This window comes from Tiliqua scincoides, chromosome 5 (genome assembly GCF_035046505.1).
Source record: "Tiliqua scincoides isolate rTilSci1 chromosome 5, rTilSci1.hap2, whole genome shotgun sequence".
Classification (NCBI taxonomy): domain Eukaryota; kingdom Metazoa; phylum Chordata; class Lepidosauria; order Squamata; family Scincidae; genus Tiliqua; species Tiliqua scincoides.
This window is the reverse complement of record NC_089825.1, coordinates 134,151,699-134,176,337: the sequence shown is the minus strand read 5'-3', so window position 1 is coordinate 134,176,337 and position 24,639 is coordinate 134,151,699. Positions and strand designations below refer to the sequence as shown.

The 24,639-nt window shown below is 45.0% G+C and overlaps 2 protein-coding genes across 2 annotated transcripts; both read left to right on the top strand.

The window, feature by feature from the left end:
* Positions 1-918: 918 nt before the first annotated feature.
* On the top strand, positions 919-13,995 carry LOC136653673 (vomeronasal type-2 receptor 26-like). Its single transcript, XM_066630558.1, has 6 exons — positions 919-1,734; positions 3,442-3,663; positions 4,162-4,288; positions 6,997-7,903; positions 11,785-11,958; positions 13,959-13,995. The coding sequence occupies exons 1-6, from the start codon at positions 919-921 to the stop codon at positions 13,993-13,995; spliced, it is 2,283 nt and encodes a 760-aa protein (XP_066486655.1).
* A 197-nt stretch (positions 13,996-14,192) lies between these two features.
* LOC136653671 (vomeronasal type-2 receptor 26-like) lies at positions 14,193-24,249 on the top strand. Its single transcript, XM_066630557.1, has 6 exons — positions 14,193-15,014; positions 15,491-15,712; positions 16,271-16,397; positions 17,988-18,864; positions 23,740-24,031; positions 24,223-24,249. The coding sequence occupies exons 1-6, from the start codon at positions 14,193-14,195 to the stop codon at positions 24,247-24,249; spliced, it is 2,367 nt and encodes a 788-aa protein (XP_066486654.1).
* Positions 24,250-24,639: the final 390 nt, after the last annotated feature.

Sequence of the window (24,639 nt, the reverse complement as noted above, 5' to 3'; positions counted from 1 at the left end):
AGAACTGCATATCTTAAAAGCTTCACCTGACACATTTCTTTCCTGCAGCTCGTCCATGTCAATCTTTTGACCTTTAGCAAATGCACAGCTACAAGATAGGTTAGGAGTCTTTAAAATTTATAATTAGGGGGAAAAAATCGCTTTTGAAGCTTGTAGAAAATTAAATTAGAATTGTCATTACGGCTACAGTCTGAACCATGGCTATTTGGGCGTAAGTGTTATTGAAAGAAATATCTTCTAAATAGAGATGTTTGGGATAAAAGGATTAATGTCAGGCAGAGAGGTGTTTTCCTGTTTGAGGAGATTTGTCTTTCTTTCATTTTTCATTGTTTTCAATAATTTTTGATAGCTTGGAATGCAATACAGTGTTTCTCACACTGTGGGTCGCAAGTCAATTTCAAGCGGGTCCCCATTCATTTCAGTATATTATTTTTAATATATTAAACTTGATGCTACCATGGTATGTGACTGCATTTGGGTACACGTTATAGATCTGTATTTTTAACAGGCTACTATGTATATGCTTTTAACAAGGATAGTAAATGGGACTTACTCCTGGGTAAGTGGGAATAGGATTGCAGCCTAGGGTTGATAAAAATTTTCCTGCTTGATGATGTCACTTCAGGTCATGACATCATTCCGGTGGGTCCTGACATTCTAAAAAGTGAGTCCCTGAGCTAGAAGTTTGAGAACCACTACAATATGAATATAAGCAGTCATCAAGATTGTTGTCAACTAAAATGTGAGATGAAAATTAAGATAATTATGGAAATATATAAAAAATAATATACGAGCTGCAGAGAGCTTCCAAAGTCCTGTTTCTTCTCTGAAATGTAACCTCATCTTTGCTTTAAGTTTTCATATGGAGCATTTGAAGGAGTAAAGATGGATAAAATTCATTCCACTTCTTTTTATCGGATGGTCCCCAATGAAGCCCTTCAGTACCAAGGAATTATCCAGTTACTTCTGCATTTTGGGTGGAAATGGGTCGGGCTCATCGCCATGGATAATGATGCTGGAGAGCATTTTGTGAAGGTCTTAGAGTCCATGCTCTCTCAGAATGGAATCTGTTCAGCTTTCACTGATAAAATTGTAAATGAATTTGGTGGCCTAAATATGGATGAACTGATCAATAGCATTCCAAAAGTTTTTCCAGCTTTTCTGAAGAGCACAGCCAATGCAATTGTTTTATATGGAGAAACAATATCCATTATATCACTGACTACTCTTCTATGGCATTTAAGAACAGTGATTCCTCTAATGCATCGTGGATTTACAATCCCTGCTGGGAAAGTATGGATTTTAACGGCACAAATTGACTTCACAAGCAATACATATTATACCTTGCTGCAAATACGACCGTTCCGTGATGCTCTGTTCCATGGTGCTCTTTCCATCACAATTCCTTCCAATGAGCCTCTTGGATTCACAGAATTTCTTCAGGATATGGACCCTCTGGAGGCAAACAGAAATGGTTTTAGCAAGCTTTTCTGGGAACAAGCATTCCGCTGTGTATTTCCAAAGAGAAATGCAGCACCAAAGAGCATAAATACATGTACTGGGGAGGAGGATCTGGAGAGCCTCTCTGCTCCTTTTTTTGAAATGCGCATGACTGGTCACAGCTACAGTATCTATAATGCCGTCTATGCTGCGGCACATGCCTTGCATCTCATGTATTCTTCCAGACACGGTACAATAGAGGCTGGAGGCCAATTGAACCTGGAGCCATGGCAGGTAATGGTTTTACCACTCACGATGGAAGACTACCATAATCAAAATAAACAATTCATGGTGTGATGTGAAAAGGTCAGCATGACATTGTCTATCAAGTCCATATAGAAAAGAGACACCCGTGTCTTGAATGGTTCTGGTTGACAAATTCATTTTTTTACCCTGTGTCAACGAAAAGGAAGCACAATTTTATTAATTGCAACCCAACGGAACAAACTGGAAGTTATTGTGATCAGTTGATATAATTATACTGAACCATGAATTTTCCTGAATATGGTACCTATACTAGGTGTGGTTCACTATGAATGGTGAAAGCATTTTTTCTGAACCTAGTTGTCTCCTGGGGGGGGGGGGGGGGCACACCAACAGCTTAATCCTAGTTACCCCTTGTCGTATACTAGGTCTCACTCCCAGGGTTTTGGGGTGCTCAGAGTTGTTGGTTCTGAACCCTAGAGCCCTCAAAGATCCCTGTCCAGTAGTACTGCCACCACCCTGTAAGATCCAGTGCCTCAGTCCAGGGACACCGAGACCCTCTAGGCTTAACTATATCCCTTGTAGGCACTGAGCACTTTCTTTACTTAAAGTCTCAGTCCTCAAGTTACTAGTCCACAATGAGGATTTTTGGTAGCTTGCTGAATGGCTAGGCAGGATTCTGAACCTTTGTCTCCAACAGACAATGAACCAACATGGTCAAAGGATTTTTACTTTATTAAGTACATAGGGTTACAAAAAGTTACAAAAGGCAGCAAACGCTAGAGGCATAAAAACTTCTAGGAAACATATCAGCATAAAATAATAAAGCTAACTGGCTATCTCTATTATTCTCTAATTCTCACCTGGGTCAGCTTCTTTGGTAGTTCCTCAGCCCCAGTTACCTATGGGCCACATGGTCCTGGCGGGGCAGGATGTGCACCCACCACCTATCTCACCAAGAGACAAGGAACAAAGACAAAGGGCAAGACACCCCTTTGGGCTTTTCTTATACCTCTCATGCTACAGGAAGATGTGACTCTGTACTTTTTTGAACTGACCAATCAGAACTCTTGGGGACAGAATCTTCTCAAAGTGGGGCTGGATGCTAGTTCTCTTAGTTCTCCCCCTCCCCACTGGGGATTCCTGGGCGCCTCTCTGGTGACTGATGTGCTACATTTATCACCTTCTATTGAGTTGTAAATTCCCTGCAGCTGCGATGCAAGCCCCTTCTATGTTACTGGGTTACTTTGGTTCAGGCTTTGCCATGCTACTAGGCCTAAACTGCACACATTCATGACACCCCTCTCCAGTGGTACAGCCAAACCATAAAGGCATGAGCTGTATCCAAAAGGGGGGCAGTGTGGGAGACCTCATAGCGGTTAGGGAGTTAAGTCCCCTCCTTATGTCACCCCCCACAATGGATCTCCTTGGACCTGCACTAGCTATTTCTCTGGCACACGTCCAAGGAGAGAAAGGAGTGGGGAAGCTACTGCTGGAGGGGATAGCATCATTGCTGCTGGTTCCACCCCCTCCTATAGAAGCCTCACCATCGTTACGCCCACCACCACACAAAGAAAGGTCTGGTCTTCCCGCCAACAGTGCGCTACTTGCCATAATTCCGCAGCCAGCACTGTGGAATGCGATTCTGCTGGGAAGTTATCCCAGTCGCATTGGGCTGTTAGTTGGAATATTGCCACACTTTATAAATCCGTTGCTTCTCTTCATTTTCCCGCTTAGCTCCACTCATTTCTTCGCTCGTTCAACAACAGTTGTGGGGATGAAGTGAAGTTTAATGAACAGGGAGAATTAGCAGCTGGATTTGATATCACAAACTTGGTCACTTTTGAGAATGACTCCTTTGTCCGAGTCAAGGTGGGACGGCTGGATCCTCAGACTGCTTCAGGCGTTAAATTCATCATTGATGAGGACAGAATCGAATGGCATGAGGACTTCATTCAGGTTGGAACATTTTCTTATGGGAAATAATATCTCAAAAAATACTTTATAGATTAATGGTTAGTATAAAAGATTCCCATCAGCAGCCAATCTTTCAGAAAGCACAAGATTAGGCCCCAAAGAGTCATCAGTAAATGGTGGATTGCATGTGGCCTGAAGCTTCCCGGAATCAGAATGCCAGGTTTGGGCTTTCAAGCCAAAGGTGTCGCCATCATCCAACCCTAGGCAGGCCTGATGCCCCAATCAGATGCCTCTTTTCCCTGCCTCGCCTCTTGCATGGCAGGCCTTGATGAAGTGCTGGAGGGCTGCATTCTTAACCAGATGGCCTATTTATGTGGCAAAAATAGGAAATTGTAATGTCTTCTATTTATCTTTATGCTTAGGATTCTACATTTTTTTCCCCATAAAACACATCATTTGTGAGGTGTTATTACCCACTGCCATAATCACAATCCCTTCAAAACATCCTCACGGTTACATTCTCCTTTTGTGAAAGAACAGGTGCCGCCCTCATCTCTCTGCAATGACAAATGCCAGCCTGGTTCCAGCAGGAAAACAAAGGAGGGGAAGAAATTTTGCTGCTATGATTGTGCTCTGTGTGCAGAAGGGATGATGTCAAACCAGGAAGGTAATCGATGCAATGGTGTAGCAAGTGGGGGGCAGGGGTGGTACCCCCTGGGTGCCATGCTGGAGTGTCAAGTGAAGGGGTGCCACGTGAAGCTCGGCCAAGATGGCAGCCTCCTCCTCCTAGTGTTTCAGTCTTATAGGGGATCACTTAAAAACATGAAGAGGCTATGGCACTGCAAGCTAGGGAGGTATGAGAAGGAGGAGGAAGAGGAAAGATGGTGCAATTGCCCCACCTCCCACATCCTCCTCCTTCCTTGTTGCCTCCTTGCTCTTGCTGAGGCCGCCTCTTAGTATTTTGGTGGCTTCCCAATCTGGAAGCAGCAAAAAAAAAAAAAAAACACAAAAAAAACAACAACTAGTGGCTGCAGGAGAATCTCCCCATTGCACTCTTTCTCATGCCACTCCAAAGGTGTGCTATTGGCAACAGTGGCACAACTCATACCCTCTCCTCTTTCCAGGCACCAATCTCCCTTCTCAAGTCCACTTGAAAATCATTGAAATCAGTGGTGCTGGACTGAGATAACCCATTGGAGGCTTCCTCCTGAGCAAGAGAAAAAATGTTCCCTTGTCCAGAGAAGATTTCCAGGTCTGCCTGCACCCACCCACCCACCCCCCCAGGATGCAAATTGCACTCCAAGGGCATGGCTACATTGATAAGGGGGGCAAGGGATAGGATTAACATATATTCAGCCCCAAAAATGATTGGGCTGTCCCAGCTTGATATTTGGACTCTCTCATATCTTCAAAATATGAACAAGATTTGCACATTTTCTCTTCTGTTATTTGCAGTTAATGTGTTTCTATGTGAGAAGAAAGTGCTTATTTCTGTCGATTGTCTGCTTAATGATGTCACTTCCTGATTAAAGATGTCACTAACAGGCACCATATATGCTCTCGAATGATGGCATTCAGCAGGCACCATATACGCTAACTTTGGACATCTGTATGTATGTATCTGTATGCTAGTATTTGTATGCTAGCCCAGTCACAGATAAGACTGGGCTGCTACACAGCTGTTCCTTAAGGTCACGGTGCATTGCTACTACATATAATTGCTACTATAAATAAACTTGGAAGTACAGAAGACATAAGAACATAAGAACAGCCCCACTGGATCAGGCCATAGGCCCATCTAGTCCAGCTTCCTGTATCTCACAGAGGCCCACCAAATGCCCCAGGGAGCACACCAGATAACAAGAGACCTCATCCTGGTGCCCTCCCTTGCATCTGGCATTCTGACATAACCCATTTCTAAAATCAGGAGGTTGCGCATACACATCATGGCTTGTACCCCGTAATGGATTTTTCCTCCAGAAATTTGTCCAATTCCCTTTTAAAGGCATCTAGGCTAGACGCCAGCACCACATCCTGTAGCAAGGAGTTCCACAGACCGACCACACGCTGAGTAAAGAAATATTTTCTTTTATCTGTCCTAACCCGCCCAACACTCAATTTTAGTGGATGTCACATAATACCATTTAGTGGATGGTATTATGTGAGAGTGTAAAGAGCATCTCCCTATCCACTCTGTCCATCCCCTGCATAATTTTATATGTCTCAATCATGTCCCCCCTCAGGTGCCTCTTTTCTAGGCTGAAGAGGCCCAAACGCCGTAGCCTTTCCTCATAAGGAAGGTGCCTCAGCCCCGTAATCATCTTAGTCGCTCTCTTTTGCACCTTTTCCATTTCCACTATGTCTTTTTTGAGATGCGGCGACCAGAACTGGACACAATACTCCAGGTGTGGCCTTACCATAGATTTGCCCCAATCAGATGCCTATTTTCCTGCCTCACCTCTTGCATTTCTGGACCATGCATGGCAGGGCTTGATGAAGTGCTGGAGGGGCTGCATTCTTAAATCCGTTGCTTCTCTTCATTTTCCCGCTTAGCTCCACTCATTTCTTCGCTCGTTCAACAACAATTGTGGGGATGAAGTGTAGCAAGTGGGGGCAGGGGTGGTACCCCCTGGGTGCCAAGCTGGAGTGTCAAGTGAAGGAGTGCCACGTGAAGCTCGGCCAAGATGGCAGACTCCTCCTCCTAGTGTTTCAATCTTATAGGGGATCACTTAAAAATTTGAAGAGGCTATGGCATTGTAAGCTAGGGAGGTGTGAGGAGGAGGAGGAAGGATGGTGCAATTGCCCCACCTCCTACTTCCTCCTTCTTCCTTGCTGCCCCCTTGCTCTTGCTGAGGCCACCTCTTAGTATTTCGGTGGCTTCCCAATCTGGAAGCAGCAAAAAAAAACAACAACGAGTGGCTGCAGGAGAATCTCCCCATTGCACTCTTTCCCATGCCACTCCAAAAGTGTGGTAATGGCAGCAGTGGTGCAACTTATACCCTCTCCTCCTTCCAGGCACTGATCTGCCTTGAAAATCACTTGAAAATCCACTTGATCCACTTGATCTGGCGATTGTCTGCTTAATGATGTCACTTCCTGCTTAATGATGTCACTAACAGGCACCATATATGCTGTCGAACGATGGCATTCAGCAGGCACCATATACGCTAACTTCGGACAGCTCTATGAAACGAGTATTTGCATGGCAGCCCAGTCACAGATAAGACTTAAGCTCACGATGCATTGCTGCTACATATAATTGCTACTATAAATAAACTTGGAAGTACAGAAGACAAGTATGTTAGCTTGGAAAGGTAGCTTCTACCACTTAGAAGAAGAGTGGCCACTTTAAAATTGTGTTTGTTCCTTTTTCAGACATGGATTACTGCATTCCATGCACAGAAGGTCACTACCCAAACGAGCACCAAAATGGATGCCTTCCAAAGACCCCAACCTTTTTATCATATGCAGAACCCTTGGGCCTGGCTTTAGCGGTCTTGGCTCTTTTCCTTGCTGCAATCACAGCTCTGGTGCTTGTAATATTCATCAAGCAGAGGGACACTCCCATCGTCAAGGCCAACAACCGCAGCCTCACCTATGCTCTTCTCACCTCCCTCTTTCTTTGCTTCCTCTGCTCGTTGCTGTTCATTGGAGAGCCTCAAAAGGTGACCTGCCTCCTGCGACAAACAGCTTTTGGCCTCATCTTCTCTACTGCTGTTTCTTCTCTTTTGGCCAAAACCATCACCGTGGTTGTGGCTTTCATGGCCTCCAAGCCGGGAAATGTTTTCCGGAAATGGGTGGGGAAAAGACTGGCACATCTTATTGTTTTCTTCTGCTCCATTGTCCAATTTGGCATTTGTGCTGTTTGGTTGGGCAGTGCTCCCCCTTACCCATCCCTGGATATTCACTCGCTTTCTGAAGAAATCATAGTGCAATGTAACGAAGGATCTGCCACCATGTTCTACTGTGTCCTGGGCTACATGTGCTTCCTGGCAGTCATTTGCTTCACTGTGGCTTTCCTAGCCAGGAAGTTACCTGACAGTTTCAATGAAGCCAAGTTCATCACCTTCAGCATGCTGGTCTTTTGCAGTGTGTGGCTGTCCTTTGTGCCAACCTACCTGAGCACAAGAGGGAAAGCCATGGTGGCTGTGGAGATCTTCTCCATCTTGACCTCTAGTGCTGGGTTGCTGGTCTGCATTTTTTCCCCCAAATGTTACATTATGATATTGAGACCTGATCTGAACAGAAGGGAGCACTTAATAAGAAAGCAGTCACATTTCCAGTAGATAGATAATGTGTTTAGCTCTCATGTTGTATGTAGGCTGACCAGATCCAATGGGAGACAGAGTGCCTGTACCTTTAACCACTGTACAGAAGAGGGAATTTTGGCAGGGGCAGCTTTTTAAACTCTTCTATGTTGAACTGCAGCAGCCAAAATTCCCTCTTCTGTACAGTGGTTAAAGGTACAGCCACTCTGTCCGCCGCTGGGTCTGGTCACGCTGGTTGTATGGGCATATGAGAAGAGTATGTGAAACGTGTGACAGAGCCTGTCTAAATTTGAGAGGTGGGATATCCTGGATGAACTCAATCAACTTTTTAATATTTTCCAGCCAAATGCAGCCATTATGATGTATATGTAGAATAAATCTTCTTGGATGACCAATATAAATACTTTTCTGTATTGAGCTTTTTTTTTTGGGGGGGGGGGGGGCGGACGACTTTGTGCCTTCACATGGATTAACAATGAAGTTTTAGAATAAATATCCAAGGGTTTAAACTGGAGAATCTCCATTCACGTAACTATTGCAATGATGATAACTTTCCAATTTTTTTTGAATCTGAGAACCAGAAATGCCTCCGCCATCTGGTCCTTGGCACAGATCATCAAACAAGTCAACCAAGCATATTTTCTTTCCATAGCTCAGCCTGAAACAATATTGAAAGTGGTTCAGATATATGGAGGTTTAATGCGGTCAGTCCTAAGTAAGGCCTAAAAAGAGCTGAAATCGCTCTGGTCTTTGCATATGCCTCCAACAACCCAGTCCTACCCCTGCCTGCCCCTTCAAGCCCTTGTATAGTTTGACAGGCAGCCCAGTCCTAAGCTTCTAAGTTCTGTGCAGTACAGCAGCATTGAAATGGCCGCCACTGTATCTAGCAGGGCCAGGAAAGCCGCAATAGGTCTCCTTGGTGGAAGGGGACAATCATCCCATACCCCATGTAAAGCCCCAGCCACTGCAATGGGGCTTCTTGACTCTGCACCAACTAAATCACTGATGCCTGACACAAGGGATATGATTCAAAGGCCTATACTCATCCCAACCCCTCCCAGGCCAGTCCCTCCCCCATTCCGGCTTCCCTGCACCCAGGAACACTTCACCCCTCCCATCCTTCTCACACCCCCGCACTGTCCAGTGCTTACCTGTGCTCTGTCAGTAGCGGCTGGCGGCTTGCTGTTCCTCCTTCGTGCCGATTGGGATGCTCAGGCCTCCCCCCCAACACCGTTTGCTCTCAGGGTGGTGCAAATGAGCCCTATGGCATGTTTGCAACACTCAGCGCTTGTGCAGTGGTACAGCACTGGCACTGAAGCCCGATAGGATCAGGCGTTAAGACAACCCATTGGAGCCTGGATATATAGCAGCTAATTTGAATACTCATCAGGAATATAAAGCAGGGGAATAAGTTTGTAAGTAAGTAAGGGCCAATCCTATCCAGTAAAGACAACTGTTACCCTGCACATGCCTGATCTTGTCTGATCTCAGAAGCTAAGCAGGGTCAGGCCTGGTTAGTACTTGGATGGGAGACTGCCCAGGAATACCAGGTGCTGTAGGCTTATACCATAGTCTTTCAAGACTGAAGGTTGCCAACCAATCCTATCCAACTTTCCAGCACTGGTGCAGCCGCAATGCAGCCCCGAGGTAAGGTGACAAATGTTCTCAAACCTCGAGAAGGCCTCCAAGAACACAGGAAGCAGTACAGACCCATTGGCACAGCAGCACTGGCACTGGAAAATTGGATAGGACTGGGCCCTAAGTAAGTAAGTAAGTAAGTAAAATATCTCTTCATAGTTGTCTTTTCACTAGATAGGTGGAATGCTTTCAAAATACCAAGAGTTTTTATTGAGTGGGAGAGCTCACAAAACAGAGAGGGGAAGCCAAGAGTTGGGGCCAGAGGCAATACAGAAAGAAATAAAAAAAACACAGTCCCAGTTCTAAGCAGATAATTATGCCGGTGGGGGAGGCAATCTCTATCCTCCATGACTGGGCAGCCAATTCGACTGATGCCAAACGCTCTGCTTTTTCTATCTTCCACATTGGCTACTTCTGAGGAGGAAAAACATAGAGCAAGCCCTGGGCAAGTGACACCAAAGCCGGCCAGTCTAGAGGAACCACAGCAGGTGCCTGGCCCAGGAGCACTGCAGAAAGCAGCTGGTCTGCAGTGAGCGGAGGCTCAGGCTGTGTGGGTCCACCCCCCCCTCCCCGAGGCTTGCACCCAGTGATGCCTGTGCCGGCCATACCCCCACAGTGATGTCACTAGGGTAATTTCAGATACTCCAGTGAAAGGCTGAGGTGGCCTCTGCCCCAGGGATTCCCTGGACACACCAGCCACCTTGTCTCTACCCATGAACAATGAACTGGTCAAGCTGACTTCACTGCCAACTTCTCCCCTGCTGCACAGGATCAGCAGAAAGTCGCCACAAAGTTGTTTGCTTCACCTGAGTTGCTGCCAATAGGGTCAGGGGAGAGCAAAAGTATAGCAGAATCTCTTCTCTCCCCTGTAATTATCCCAATCACAGCAATTAATTCAACTGGCCAAAGCGCAAGGAAGTGCTAGAAAAATATCATCAGCGAGCAAGCTTGAAATGCTTATAAAATAACCCTGTGTTCCATTAGAGTCTAAGATTGGGGACTTGCGGGCAGGCAGGCAGGAGCCTGCCACTTTGAACCCTTTCCCACTTCCATTGTAAAAGTCGGGCTTCATCATCTTGTCTCCCTACAAGCATTACAAGCTTGGTTTTCTAAGACGATTCTGCTTGCGGACAAGGTGCCTACTCGTCCTTTGAAGAAGTGCATTGGTGGACTCAGCTGTCGTGGAGACCAGCATGTTCAAAGTGGACCAACGCAAAGAATGACCATGTAGAAGGAAGTGGCAGGTTCCAACGCTGGAGTGAAAGCTTTCAACGACCATGTTGAAGATACTACTGCTGTTGGTGTTGTTGCAGTTACTACAGCTGCACCTGCATATGGTGGGCACAGTACACACCATTAAGTGCACTGGAGATGATCCCGTACATATTCCACACGACTGGTATCAGCCTGGAGAAATTCTAATTGGTGGGCTTGCATCTCATGTCCACTACCTGCTACCCAAATATCACTTCAAAAAACACCCCACTCAAGAATCGAAGAAGGATCTTCCCCTGTAAGGAACGCTCCAAACCACCACCACCACCCCAGTAGAAATTCATGTTTTGTTTCAGTTTCATGCTTCTGATGTAAACAATTTGACTGTTTTGAAAGAAGAGTGTCGGTGCAATTTTTTAAATAGAATGTATGGAAAGGTGACTGAAAACAAATGAAATCCTCCCCAAAACCATCATCAAGGGAACAAAATGCTCAGCATTAACTCTCACGTTACTGACAGCACTCCAGGAAGCAGTGAGAAAAATTGAATGGGATTTGCATCTTCTTTGCAAAATAAAATTCAAACAGAACAACCCACACACACACACATACACAAACCCCTGATTTCCACAAATCCAGTATCCAACATTTTTATTTAGTTCATATATAGGAATCCATTCACTTTTCTATACCATCCATTGCTTGCTTCATGATAACTGAGTTGGAATTAGTGTTCATGAACTTCCAGTGTCTCATCAGTGAAATTCATTAACAGGTTTTATCCATTTTTGGGACCTCTCTGCTTTCTCTACATGTTCTATTTATACTTGTCTATACTATTCTGTGGTGACAATGACCAGCAAAAGATCACCATGACAGCTTTATTTTCCTTCCAGTTACACTGAGTCATGAGTAACTTTGCTGAATTGTTCCCTTGACTTTTGGCACAACCGGTTTTTGAGACCCAGTTGGGTAAATTACATGATTCCAGGGCACTGCAGATTTTTCCCATAAAATGACAGTCAGTCACTTGTCTTTTCAGGGTGGTGACGAAGTTCTACCAGCATCTCCTGGCCTTGGCGTTTGCAGTGGATGAGGTGAATGAGAACCCCGAGATCTTGCCCAATGTGACTCTTGGGTTCCACATCTATGACAGCTACTCTGATGCAAGATTGACCTACCGAGCCATTCTGGACCTTCTCTTCAATTCACAGAGGTTTGTCCCCAACTTCAAATGTGGAAACTCCCAAAATGTAATGGGAACTATTGGGGGACTTGATTCTGATCCCACCTCATGGATCGCAGATATCTTAGGTCTTTACAAAATTCCACAGGTGAGATGGAGGGGGGCTTGGGGATTTTCCCTTGAATTACCAAGAAGTCACTGTTCCATTTTCTAAGAATCTAATGCTTCAAAATGATCAGGCTGTAAAGGTCTGCAATAGCAGCATCAGCACAGTGGTTGAGATTGGTACATGTGTATAAGGGACTGTAGTTCATGGCTGATGTTTATCAGGCAATAAAAAGAAAAGGAAATGTGTATCTATGAAGGCTGTAATAGTTTTACACTTTTCCAAGTGGTGAAGACCAGACATGATTGTGAGGAGCTCCAGAAGAATCTCTCCAAACTGGTAGAATGGGCAGCAAAATGGCAGATGCGCTTCAATGTAAGTAAGTGTAAAGTCGTGCACATTGGGGCAAAAAATCAAAACTTCACATGGCTAATGGGTTCTGAGCTGTCTGTGACAGATCAGGAGAGAGATCTTGGGGTGGTGGTGGACAGGTCGATGAAAGTGTCAACCCAATGTGCGGCCGCAGTGAAGAAAGCCAGTTCTATGCTTGGGATCATTAGAAAAGGTATTGAGAACAAAACAGCTAATATTATATGCCGTTGTACAAATCAATGGTAAGGCCACACCTGGAGTATTGTGTCCAGTTCTGGTGGCATCTCAAAAAAGACATAGTGGAAATGGAAAAGGTGCAAGAGAGCGACTAAGATGATTACTGGGCTGGGGCACCTTCCTTATGAGGAAAGGCTACAGCGTTTGGGCCTCTTCAGCCTAGAAAAGAGACGTCTGAGGGGGGACATGATTGAGACATACAAAATTATGCAGGGGATTGACAGAGTGGATAGGGAGATGCTCTTTACACTCTCACATAACACCAGAACCAGGGGACATCCACTAAAATTGAGTGTTGACAAAAGAAAATATTTCTTTACTCAGCATGTGGTTGGTCTGTGGAACTCCTTGCCGCAGGATGTGGTGACAGCATCTGGCCTGGATGCCTTTAAAAGGGGATTGGACAAGTTTCTGGAGGAAAAATCCATTATGGGTTACAAGCCATGATGTGTATGTGCAACCTTCTGATTTTAGAAATGGGTTATATCAGAATGCCAGATGCAAGGGAGGGCACCAGGATGAGGTCTCTTGTTATCTGGTGTGTTCCCTGGTGCATTTGGTGAGCTGCTGTGAGATACAGGAAGCTGGACTAGATGGGCCTATGACCTGATCCAGTGGGGCTGTTCTTATGTTTTATCAGCAGAGCAGTTAAGCTTTTATATGCGTGTGTTTTGAGAGAGAGAGAGAGAGAGAGAGAGAGAGAGAGAGAGAGAGAGAAAGCACATTGGTGCATGAATAAATGTGATTGTGGAGTTATCTAATAAGATCCGCATTAAAAGGAATAGATAAACCCCATTCTAGGCATGCTGATTGCAGACACAGCTGTTAGACATATAGCTGGTTCTGTTATAGAGTCTGTGCATATTGAGACATCGACATTGCCCTTGGGAGACCCCATCGGGAAATTTATTCTGCTTTGCCTAGTGTCTCAAGTTTGAGGTGCAGACAAACTGTATTCAAAGGCTGGAAAGAGATGCAAGCAAGTGGTTAACTATTTCATTTGATTAATGTGTTTGGCACTTCTCCTGATGAATTTCTTTTACAAAACTCTTTTGCAAAAAAATTTGACAGTCTTTTGACCTTTAACAATTGTACTGCTACAAGACAGGTCAAGGGCTCTTCCTTTGCTTTTCTACAGTCATTGTCATTACATTTCAGTCATTGTCATCACGGCTGCAGGCTGAAACATACCTACTTGGGCATATGTGTTATTGAAAGAAATTTCTTGGGAGTAAATAGGATTAGGATTGAATTGGTAATGTATTTGCCTCTTTTCCATTTTTCATCATTTTGAATGATTTTTGATCACTTGCAGTCCTTTCGATGCAGCCAAGAAGATCTCTCTCAACTAAAACGTGAGATGAAAGTTAAGGTAATTATGTAAAATTAAAAAAATGTAAATAAAAAAATGTAGATAAAAAAAATGTAAGAGCTGCAAAAAAAAAATTTTTCCTTCTCTGAAATGTAACCTCATCTTTTTTTTAAGTTTTCATATGGCTCATTTGAAGGAGTAAAGATGGATAAAATTCATTCCACTTCCTTTTATCAGATGGTCCCCAGTGAAGCCCTTCAGTACCAAGGAATTGTCAAGTTACTTGTGCACTTTGGGTGGAAATGGGTCGGGCTCATCGCCATGGATAACGATGCTGGAGAGCATTTTGTGAAGGTCTTGGAGCCCATGCTGTCCCAGAATGGAATCTGTTCAGCTTTCACTGATAAAACTGTAGACAAATATGGTACTGTACATATGGGTGAACTGATCAGCAGCATCCCAAATCTTTTTCCAGCACTTCTGGAGAGCAAAGCCAATGCAATTGTTTTCTATGGTGAAACAATATCCCTTCTATCATTGGCATCTAATCTATTGGTATTAAATATGTTCATTCCTATAATATTTCCTAGATATAAAATCCTCTCCGGGAAAGTGTGGATTTTAACAGCGCAAATTGACTTCACAAGCAACACCTATTTCACCATGTTTCATGCGCATCCTTATCGGGATGCCCTATTCCATGGCGCTCTTTCCTTCACAATTCATTCCAATGAGCCTCTTGGATTCACAGAATTTCTTCAGGACATGGACCCTCTGGAGGCAAACAGAAATGGTTTTAGTAAAGGGTTCTGGGAACAAGTATTCACTTGTACATTTCCAAAGCGAAATGCAGCACCAAAGAGCACAAAAACATGCACCGGAGAGGAGGATCTGGAGAGCCTCCCTGCGCCTCTTTTCGAAATGAGCATCACGGGCCACAGCTACAGTATCTATAATGCTGTCTATGCTGTGGCACATGCCTTGCATCTCATGTATTCTTCTAGATCCAGACATGGTACAATAGTGGCTGGAGGCCAATTGAACCTGGAGCCCTGGCAGGTAATGGTTCTCTGCAGAGAATATGAACACCCATTTTTTCTTATTTATGGTGTCAAATTTATCGAGTGAATGCGATTTTGCTGGAAGAAGTCTAAGGAAAGAAATGGGGCTGAGAGGCTCTGCAGATCAGGATAGGATCCAGCGCGGTCCATTGCCACTGGTTCTACCCCCTCCCACAGCCTCCTCACCCCCATTCTGCCTACCCCACCCCTCCTGACTCTCCCACTGGCTTTACCCACTCTGGCAGGCAGCCCGCAGCCTGGCAATGCATGCAGGTGACTATTCAGTGTGCAACTGGGACAGACTTTAAGGCTGCTTTTCAGCAGCCAGAACAGATAGAATTTGCATTCTGCCAGGGAGGCATCCCAATAGGATCGGGCTGTCAATTTCCAACTTGGAAATATATTTTTAAAAAATGTAGTTTGCGTATTGCCACATTTTAGAGATCCGTTCATTCTCTTCCTTTTTCCACTTAGCTCCATTCATTTCTTCGCTCATTCAACAACAGTTGTGGAGATGAAATTAAGTTTAACGAGCACGGAGAATTAGCAGGCGGATTCGATATTACAAACTTGGTCACTTTTGAGAATGACTCCTTTGTCCGAGTCAAGGTGGGGCGGCTGGATCCTCGGACCGCTTCAGGCGTTAAACTCATCATTGATGAGGACGAAATTGAATGGCATGAGGACTTGACTCAGGTTGGAACACTTTATTTGATGACATAATATATTGAATAATAGATTATGGATTAATGGTTAGTGAAGAAGTTTCCCATCAGCATCCAGTCCTGTTGAAAGCATGAGAGTCCTACATAAGCCCTAAAGAGTGGTCAGCTCGTTTCAGATTTTTCCACTGGTGGGTGTGTGGCCTGAAGGCTCCCAGAATCAGAATGCTGAGTTTGCAGCTTTCAAGCCACAAATGTTGCCGTCATCCCACCCTTGCAGGCCTGATGCATCATTCAAGTGCCTCTTTCCCTGCCTCACCTCTTTCATGGTAGGTCCAGGCAAGGAGAGTCTCTGCCTTCATGAAGTGCTGGAGGGGCTGTATTCCATTGCACTACTCTTCACTAGATGGCCTATGCGCCTGAACAAAGGCATCAGTCGTAATCATCTTCCATTTGTCTTTCTGCTTACGATAGTACGTACTTTTCCATAAAATGCACCATTTGTGAGATCACAGGTCTTATTCCCCTCTGTCACAATCTAACTCCCTCTAGCACATCTTTATGGTTATGTTCTCCTTTTGTGAAAGGACAGGTGCCTCCCTTATCTCTCTGTAATGACAACTGCCACCCCGGTTCCAGCAGGAAAACAAAGGAAAGGGAGAAATTTTGCTGCTATGATTGTGCTCCGTGTGCAGAAGGGATGATCTCAAACCAAGAAGGTAAGAGACGCACCGTTATGAAAATGATTATGGTAGATTGGACAAATTTCTAGAGGAAATTACAGGTTACAAGTCATACCGTTTCCCCGAAGAAAAGACTTACCCCAAAAATAAGTCCTAGTGTGTTTCTTGAGAATTGCTGAAATATAAGACCTACCCTGAAAATGACCTAGTTGTGATCAGGGCCGGGACGGGGGGGGGCAGAAGGGGTCCTTGGGCAGGGGCAGGTGGACAATGTGACCAGGAATGCCGCACTTCCACATACGCCACCTAGAAAGTGCCTGCTGTGCTACCTTGGGCATAGGATGCTGAGGAGTAGCTGAGGCAGGAAGCAGCAAGCAAGGCAACCCTGCCTACCAGGCTCTGAGGCTCTCCACACTTTCCAGGGAGTAAGTTTCATTAACTATAAAGGGACTGACTTCTGAGTAGACTGACAGGCAGGCAGGCAGGCATCCTCTTGGGTGCTGAGAGGAGACCCTCTCCACACCTTCCAGGGAGTAAGTCCCATTAACTAGAAAGGGACTGACTTCTGAGTAGACAGGCAGGCAGTACGTTGTTGTACATTAAAACAAAAAAAAAAATAAGACCAGCCCCGAAAATAAGACCTAGTGTGCTTTTCTGAGTAAAAAAAAAATAAGACAGTGTCTTATTTTCTGGGAAACACGGTAGTAGATATGTGCAAACATAAGAACATCAGAACATCAGAACAGCCCCACTGGATCAGGCCATAGGCCCATCTAGTCCAGCTTCCAGTATCTCACAGCGGCCCACCAAATGCCCCAGGGAGCACACCAGATAACAAGAGACCTCATCCTGGTGCCCTCCCTTGCATCTGGCCTTCTGACATAATGCAAGCTCTTGGTTTTAGAGGTAGGCTGCCTCTGATTGCCAGATGCAGGGGAGGGCACCAGCAGGGCCTCTGAGAGGAATTTTATCAGGGAGTACAAAGTTTCTTTGGGGCCCCTTTCCAAAGGGAGAGGTAAAACAGAACAGGGGAGGGTGGTGACAGGTCCCCTCAGCTCCCAGGAGGATGCAGAATAGGGGCAGGGAGGGGTGAAGCAGGGTGATGGGAGGGTAGATGGGAACTGCTTTTCAGTGGTGGCTTGGCCTGGCCTGGTGTGGCACACTGTGCATACACAGAAAGTTCTTCTGCTGAGGCAAGTGGCCCTTAGGATTTGGCCTTGAATTTGAATAAATTTACATAAATGAATTTATTAGAGATGAAACTTGTGTGAATGATGTATAAATGAAGATGAGATGAATGAATGAAGGTCTAGCAATAGCTCAAGGTCTATAAAAGGCCATGCACAAAGCAAGACCAGCCTTTCCTTCGCTGCCACTGCTGTTTCACAGATGTGAAACACAAGGAGCCCTTGGCCTGCCACTTGTGCAAGAGTTTGAACGGTCATGCTCACGCTGAGAGCAATTGCATTGGGCCAGCGTGGGCTCTAGCAAGTCTCAGGTGGGCCAGAGGGGCATTGGAGAATGGGGGTTCCCTGCAGGCCACAAATGGCCCCAGGGCCAGGGTTTGGGCACCCCTGCCTCCGAAGAACAGCGATTGCTTTAAGACTGTATGTGTTCCATTTTCAGACATGGATTACTGCATTCCATGCATGGAAGATCACTACCCAAACAAGCATCACGATCAATGCCTTCCAAAGACCCCAACCTTTTTATCTTATGCAGAACCCCTGGGCAAGACTTTAGCTCTCTTGGCTCTTTTCCTTGCTGCCATCACAGGTCTGGTGCTGGGAATCTTCATTAAGCAAAGGGACACTCCCATCGTCAAGGCCAACAACTGCAGTCTCACCTATATCCTTCTGATTTCCCTCCTCCTTTGCTTCCTCTGCTCATTAATGTTCATTGGAGAGCCTCAAAAGGTGACCTGCCTCCTGCGACAAACAGCTTTTGGCCTCATCTTCTCTACTGCTGTTTCTTCTCTTTTGGCCAAAACCATCACAGTGGTTCTGGCTTTCATGGCCTCCAAACCAGGCAATGTTTTCCAGAAATGGGTGGGCAAAAGATTGGCACATCTCATTGTCTTCTCCTGCTCCTTTGTTCAAGCTGGTATTTGTGCTGTTTGGCTGAGCACTACTCCCCCTTTCCCATCCCTGGATCCACACTCACTGTCTGAAGAAATGATCCTGGAATGTAATGAAGGTTCTGTCACTATGTTCTACTGCGTCCTGGGTTACATGGGCTTCCTTGCAGTCATTTGCTTCACTGTGGCTTTCCTAGCCAGGAGACTGCCAGACAGTTTCAATGAAGCCAAGTTCATCACCTTCAGCATGTTGGTCTTTTGCAGTGTGTGGCTGTCCTTTGTGCCAACCTACCTGAGCACAAGAGGGAAAGCCATGGTGGCTGTGGAGATCTTCTCCATCTTGACCTCTAGTGCTGGGTTGCTGGTCTGCATTTTTGCTCCCAAATGCTACATTATTGTACTGAGACCTGAGCTGAACAAAAGAGAGCAATTAAGAAGAAAGCATTCCAATATCCAGTAGACAATCTCTTTTGCTCTGCTTTTGTATGGGAGTATGTGAAGAATATGTGAAATATGTGGCAGAGCCTGTCTCAGTTTGGGAGGTGGGATATCCTGAATAAATCCCATCTCCTTTTTTATACTTTCCAGCCAGATGCAACCATTACGATGTAAATCTTCTTCTTGAATGACCAATATAAATACTCTTGAATGTTGGGCTGCTTCTTTTATTTATTTATTTATTTATTTATTTGCTTTGAACCTTCACATAGATTAACAATGAAGTTTAGAATAAATATCCAAGGGCTTAAATTAGAGAATCTCCATGGTCTCTTCACTGAAGTATTGCAGTGATGGTAACTTTTAAATCCTCTTTCATCTGAGAACCAGAATGCCTCCTCCATCTAGTTCTTATTTATTTATTTACAAGATTTCTATCCTGCTTTTGCTCCCTTCTGGGCACCCAAAGCAGCTAGTCCTTGGCACAGATCATCAAACGAGTCAGTCAAGCATGTCTTCTTTCCATAGCCTAGTCTGAAACAGTAAGGAATCCCTAAAAAGAGCTAAAATCACTCTGATCATCGCATATGCCTCAAACAGCCCAGTCCTGTCCCTACCTGCAACTTCAAGCCTTTGTACAGTTTGAGAGGCAGCCCAATCCTAAGCTTCTTAGCTCTGCACAGTACAGCAGCATTGAAATAGCTGCCACTCTATCCAGTGGGGCAAGGTTCTCCTAGGTAGAACTTGTGCTGAAATTCTCCTAGGTAGAAGGGGGCAGTCATCCTCAGACCCCAAATAAAGTCCCAGCCCCTGCTATAGGGATTTTTGAGTCTGCACCAGCTAAATCACTGGTGCAGACTTGAGAAGTTCATGTTGGGCTTCCAAGCCTGACACAAGGGATGGGATCCAGCAAAGGAGGCCTATCCTGTACCCAGGCCTTCCTCCGTTCTGCCTTCCCACACCAGGAACACCTCCTGTCCACCCCTGCCATCCTTCCTTGCCACCACACTGCCCGGTGCTCACCATTGCTCCGGTGGCAAACTGGAGTTCCTCCTTCAAACCAATGAGGCGGCACAGACGTCCCCAGTGGCAGCATTTACTCTGCGGGTGGCACACACAAGCCTTATGGCACATTTGCAACACGCAGCACTGCCGTTGTGCTGCAGTGCTGGCACTGAAGTCCAATAGGATCCGGTCCTAAAACAACCCATTGGAGTCTGAGAAATCAAATATAGCTGCTTTGAATACCCGTCAGCAAAATAAAGCAGGGTATAAATTTCTAAGCAAATAAATAAAATATCACTTCATGGTTGTCTTTTCACCAGATAGGTGGAATACTCTCAAAATACCAAAAGCATTTATTGAAGAAAAGGGGAGAACTCACAAAACAGAGAGGGAAACGTGAGAGTTGTGGTCAGAGGCTGTCCCTGTTCTAAGCAGAGAATTCTAGAAAACACAGTCCCTATTCTAAGCAAGCAATTATGCAGGTAGATGAGGCTATCTCTATATAGGTGTGTGTCAGTTAACAATGCTGATATGTTCTCTTATCCCTATTGTTATGTGATTAGGTCGTTAAGTGAACATTCTGCCCAATCTAGTGCCTTTCTTGTGTAAAAAGACATTCCTTGCCAGACACCAGCTGATTGCATAGGCTGCTAGAGACAGATTGCCTCTTCTTTGCATTAAGAGCCTCTTTGTTGTGTAAACAGACACTGCTACAGGCTATGGGAGACCTGACTGCCTCATTCAGAGCCTCTTTGTTGTGCTTTGGTCACTATCATATATGTGGTCCATTGTTAAGCAGAAGCTTGTTACGTGACGCACGCCTGTATGCCGTTACAGGGCAGTCAATATGGCTTGTGCCAAAGACTTTCCAGTTTCTCCTGAACTTCCTCCATGTTCAGAAGGGATGATCTCAAACCAAGAAAGTAAGTGATGCAGTGGTGTCGCAAAAGGGGGAATGGGGCAGTACACCCCAGGTTCCATACTAGAGCATCACATATGGGGGTGCCACATGAGGACCAGCCAAGACGGTGATGGCCGCCTCTTGCAGTTTTGATCCTATCAGAGATCACTTAGATATATTAAACTGTGACAGAAGCTTGAAGAAGGGGGATGTGAGGAAGGAGGAGGAAGGGTCATTGGGGCAATTGCACTGCTTCCCTTTTCTCCTCCTTTGTTGCCTCCCCCTTTCTTGAGTCATGGCCACCACTACCTCTGGTTCAGGAAGTGACCAAAGCACTAAGAGGCAGCATCATCATGATTCCCCAATGGCCCCTTCTTCCTCCTCCCTCTCACTCCTGGCCCACAGCTGCCTCTTAGTGTTTTGGCAGCTTCACAATCTGGAAGCTGCTGAAACAATAAGAGGCAACAGTGGCACAATTGCCCCACCACCCCCTTCCTCACATTGCTTAGTGTTTTGGCTGCTTCCTAAAATTATTGCCCCACCGCCCCTTTCTCCTTATCTGATCTCATCTGGTGTGGTACACACCCCCTGCACCTCCCTAGTGATGCCACTGCTCTGTGGTCGCTGGTTTGTGAGGCGTCAGTGTTCTACATCCCCCATGTTTTTTACATCTACCCAAAACTGCTGGGGCAGGTCGACTGGAGGGGTTAGGCTGAGCTGTCACCAATGTGCAGATGATGGACCACTCTCACGTTTCCAATATATAATCTAAGAGAGGCAAAAGAAACCTTCAACCAGTATTTGCAGCTATTGCTCAGTTTTGACCTTGAAAGCCCTTAATGTCCTGGTACTTGGATACCTTAAGAACTACCTACTCCTATAAGAACCCTGCCCAGTCTTTAAGATCATCAGGAGAGGCTCCTCTCTGCAGACCATGCCCACATAAGTTTGAGGCCTCAGCCAAAAAGAGAGCTTTGTCAAGAGCTTCTCTCTCTCTTTTCTCTAGAACTGCTTACATAGTCCTTAGTTGTGTAAATGCCTGAACATTGCATTGCATTTTATTCTTGATTCCTCCTCCACATTCTTGCATTTTATCCCCACCAGAAATGTTCTCTATAGTCATACCTTGTACATTGTCTTCCTTTTTCTTGCCCTTCCATGGAGTTGAGTGGAGGGTCACTTCCCTCAGTCCCTGCACACATAATGTATTTTCCCCATGCACACTTGTTACACGTGTCTTAAAACCACACTCGGTGACACATGGGATTTTTCAATGGGTTTATTGCAATGAATATGCATAATTCAGAGTAGAGCCTACACTTGTGAATTCACCTGTTCCCCAAACACACCCCTTGTAAATTGTACTCATGTAGAACATCTTGGTCATTTTGAGCTTAGCACCCAGTTCTATCCTCACAACAGACCAGCAGAAACTACAGTGGGTCAGCCTGGGTAATATTTGACTAAGCAGACCTGGTTACATGTGATGCAAGCTCAAAACAAGCAAACGGCAACCTCTCCACTCAAGTGTGCCTTTTAGTAATTGCATGGAGGGGGGGGGGTTTACTGGAACAACACCCTCGTGTACAAGTGAAATACTTTTCTATCTCAATCACAGGGTTCAAATGAACCACCTTGCATTTGATTACAAAACTGGAAAGTATCCCGGATAGCGGAGCAGGAAATGCTTGTTCATGCCCCACATTCTGTGTGGGTTGGACTTGTGATGCTGGAACTGGTCCTGTGATATCTGACAAACATGTTTGCTTCGCAAGTACTGCAATACGTAACGGTATTGTAAATGGGGAAAAAAAAATCCCCAAAGTGTTTCACTCCCCTGTAATCATCACAATCACTATAATTAACCCACTAGGACAAAATGGATATGCTTTTAAGAAGGCACTAGGAAAAAAATGCACCAAGAAAGTTTGAAATGCTTATCAATAGCTCCATGTGCCATTATCAGTTAAGATCAGGGACTAGCGGCAGGCTGGACTCTGTTCCTTTGAACCCTTTCCCATGTGCCTGGTATGACAGGTTTTCCGTCCCTAGTAGCATCCAGTGTTGGCTTTGCTAGCTCAGCTGAGACTAAGGATAAGGTAGATACTTGTCCTTCCAAGATGTGCCTTGGCAGAATTGGCTGCCCTGGAACCCAGCATGTTCCAAGTAGGTTCATGCAAGAAGTGAAGTTGTAGAAGCAGATAGGTGGAAGATTTGCAGGTAAAATGATGGAGCCTGTGCTATTGTTGCTGCTGCTTCCGCACATGGTGTGCAAAGAACATACTCCTAAGTGCATTGGAAATGACCCAGTCCATATTCTACAAGAGTGGCACCAGCCAGGTGACATCCTCATTGGGGGAATTGCATCCCATATACATTATATTTTACCCAGATATTCCTTCAAACAACATCCATTCCAGGAACGAATTAAGAATCTTCTACTGTAAGGAATTATCCTTCCTCCCTCTTCCATGGATTTGATTTAAATTTAGTGATTCCTTTATTAGTGTGACTGAAGCCAATTAGATTGCTTAGAAAAAAAGGGGTGATTTTCGTGAATGAAAATGTAGAGTGAATTTTGCTTTTTAAAACTCACTCATAATTTGCATATCTGTCACTTTCTATTTTGTAACTATTTCTATGCAAGATAAATAGCATGTATGGGGTGAAATACAGAAAGAAGTTATGTGTCCCACCCTCCTCAGTGGCTCCTATACATAGATGCATATATAAATGTATATGAATGTGTATCATATACACATGTGAATCAAAGCATCCTGTATCATGTTTGGCTTGGGAACAATTATGGGGAGGGGGAGAACCACCATGATAGACTTCTTTTCCAGTGGGATTGAGTCATGCCTGATTTCCAGTTGAATCTTTGATTCCCAGATTGGGCAAATTAGGCCATTTCAGGGCCTAGCCTTAAAATTACAGTCATTCAGTTGTCTTTGCAGCGTGGTGACAAAGTTCTACCAGCATCTCCTGGCCTTGGCGTTTGCAGTAGACGAGGTGAATAAGAACCCCGAGATGTTGCCCAATGTCACTCTTGGGTTCCACATCTACGACAGTTATTCTGATGCGAGGATGACCTACCGAGCCACTCTGGACCTTCTCTTCAAATCACAAAGGTTTGTCCCCAACTACAAATGTGGCACCCAGAACAATGTGATGGGAACCATTGGGGGACTTGATTCTGAGACCTCTTCACGTATGGCAGACATCTTAGGCCTTTACAAGATTCTGCAGGTGAGATTTTTACAGGAGAGACATGGGGATTCTGACTAAACTCACCCATTGTCAGGGAGAATGGAAATACATCCCCCAAAGAGTACTGATTTTAGACAGAACTGGTTCAAGTACAGATGGTTCTGCCATCCATCCAGAAAAAATAGACATTGCCCATGGCAGAAACCTGTGGCACTGTGTCATCCTTCCAGTACTGTGCAGGGGTGGCCCATCTATGAGACTAGATCAGTGTTCTTTAACCCATGGGGTCATGAAACCTCATTTAGGGGGTTGAGAAACCTCATTTGGAGGCTTGCAGCAACCTTTCAAAGCTTCTGCAAGTTGGCTTAGATTCAATCAAATAGTGGTACTGCTTTATCAAAACTGAATTCTTTATATAATCTTACATGGCCTCTTCTCACTATCTTGCCCTGTAGCTCCCATGGCCAGCCCATCAAAGGGCTGTTCTGAAGACACTAGAAGGAGAAATAGGGGGAAATAGGACAGGTGAAGTGGGAAGATCAGGTCTCAGGAGGGGTTGGGATCAGCAGTGGGTTCCCAGTCTCATGCTTTATTTATTTATTTATTTATTTATTTATTTATTTATTTATTTATTTATTTATTTGCTT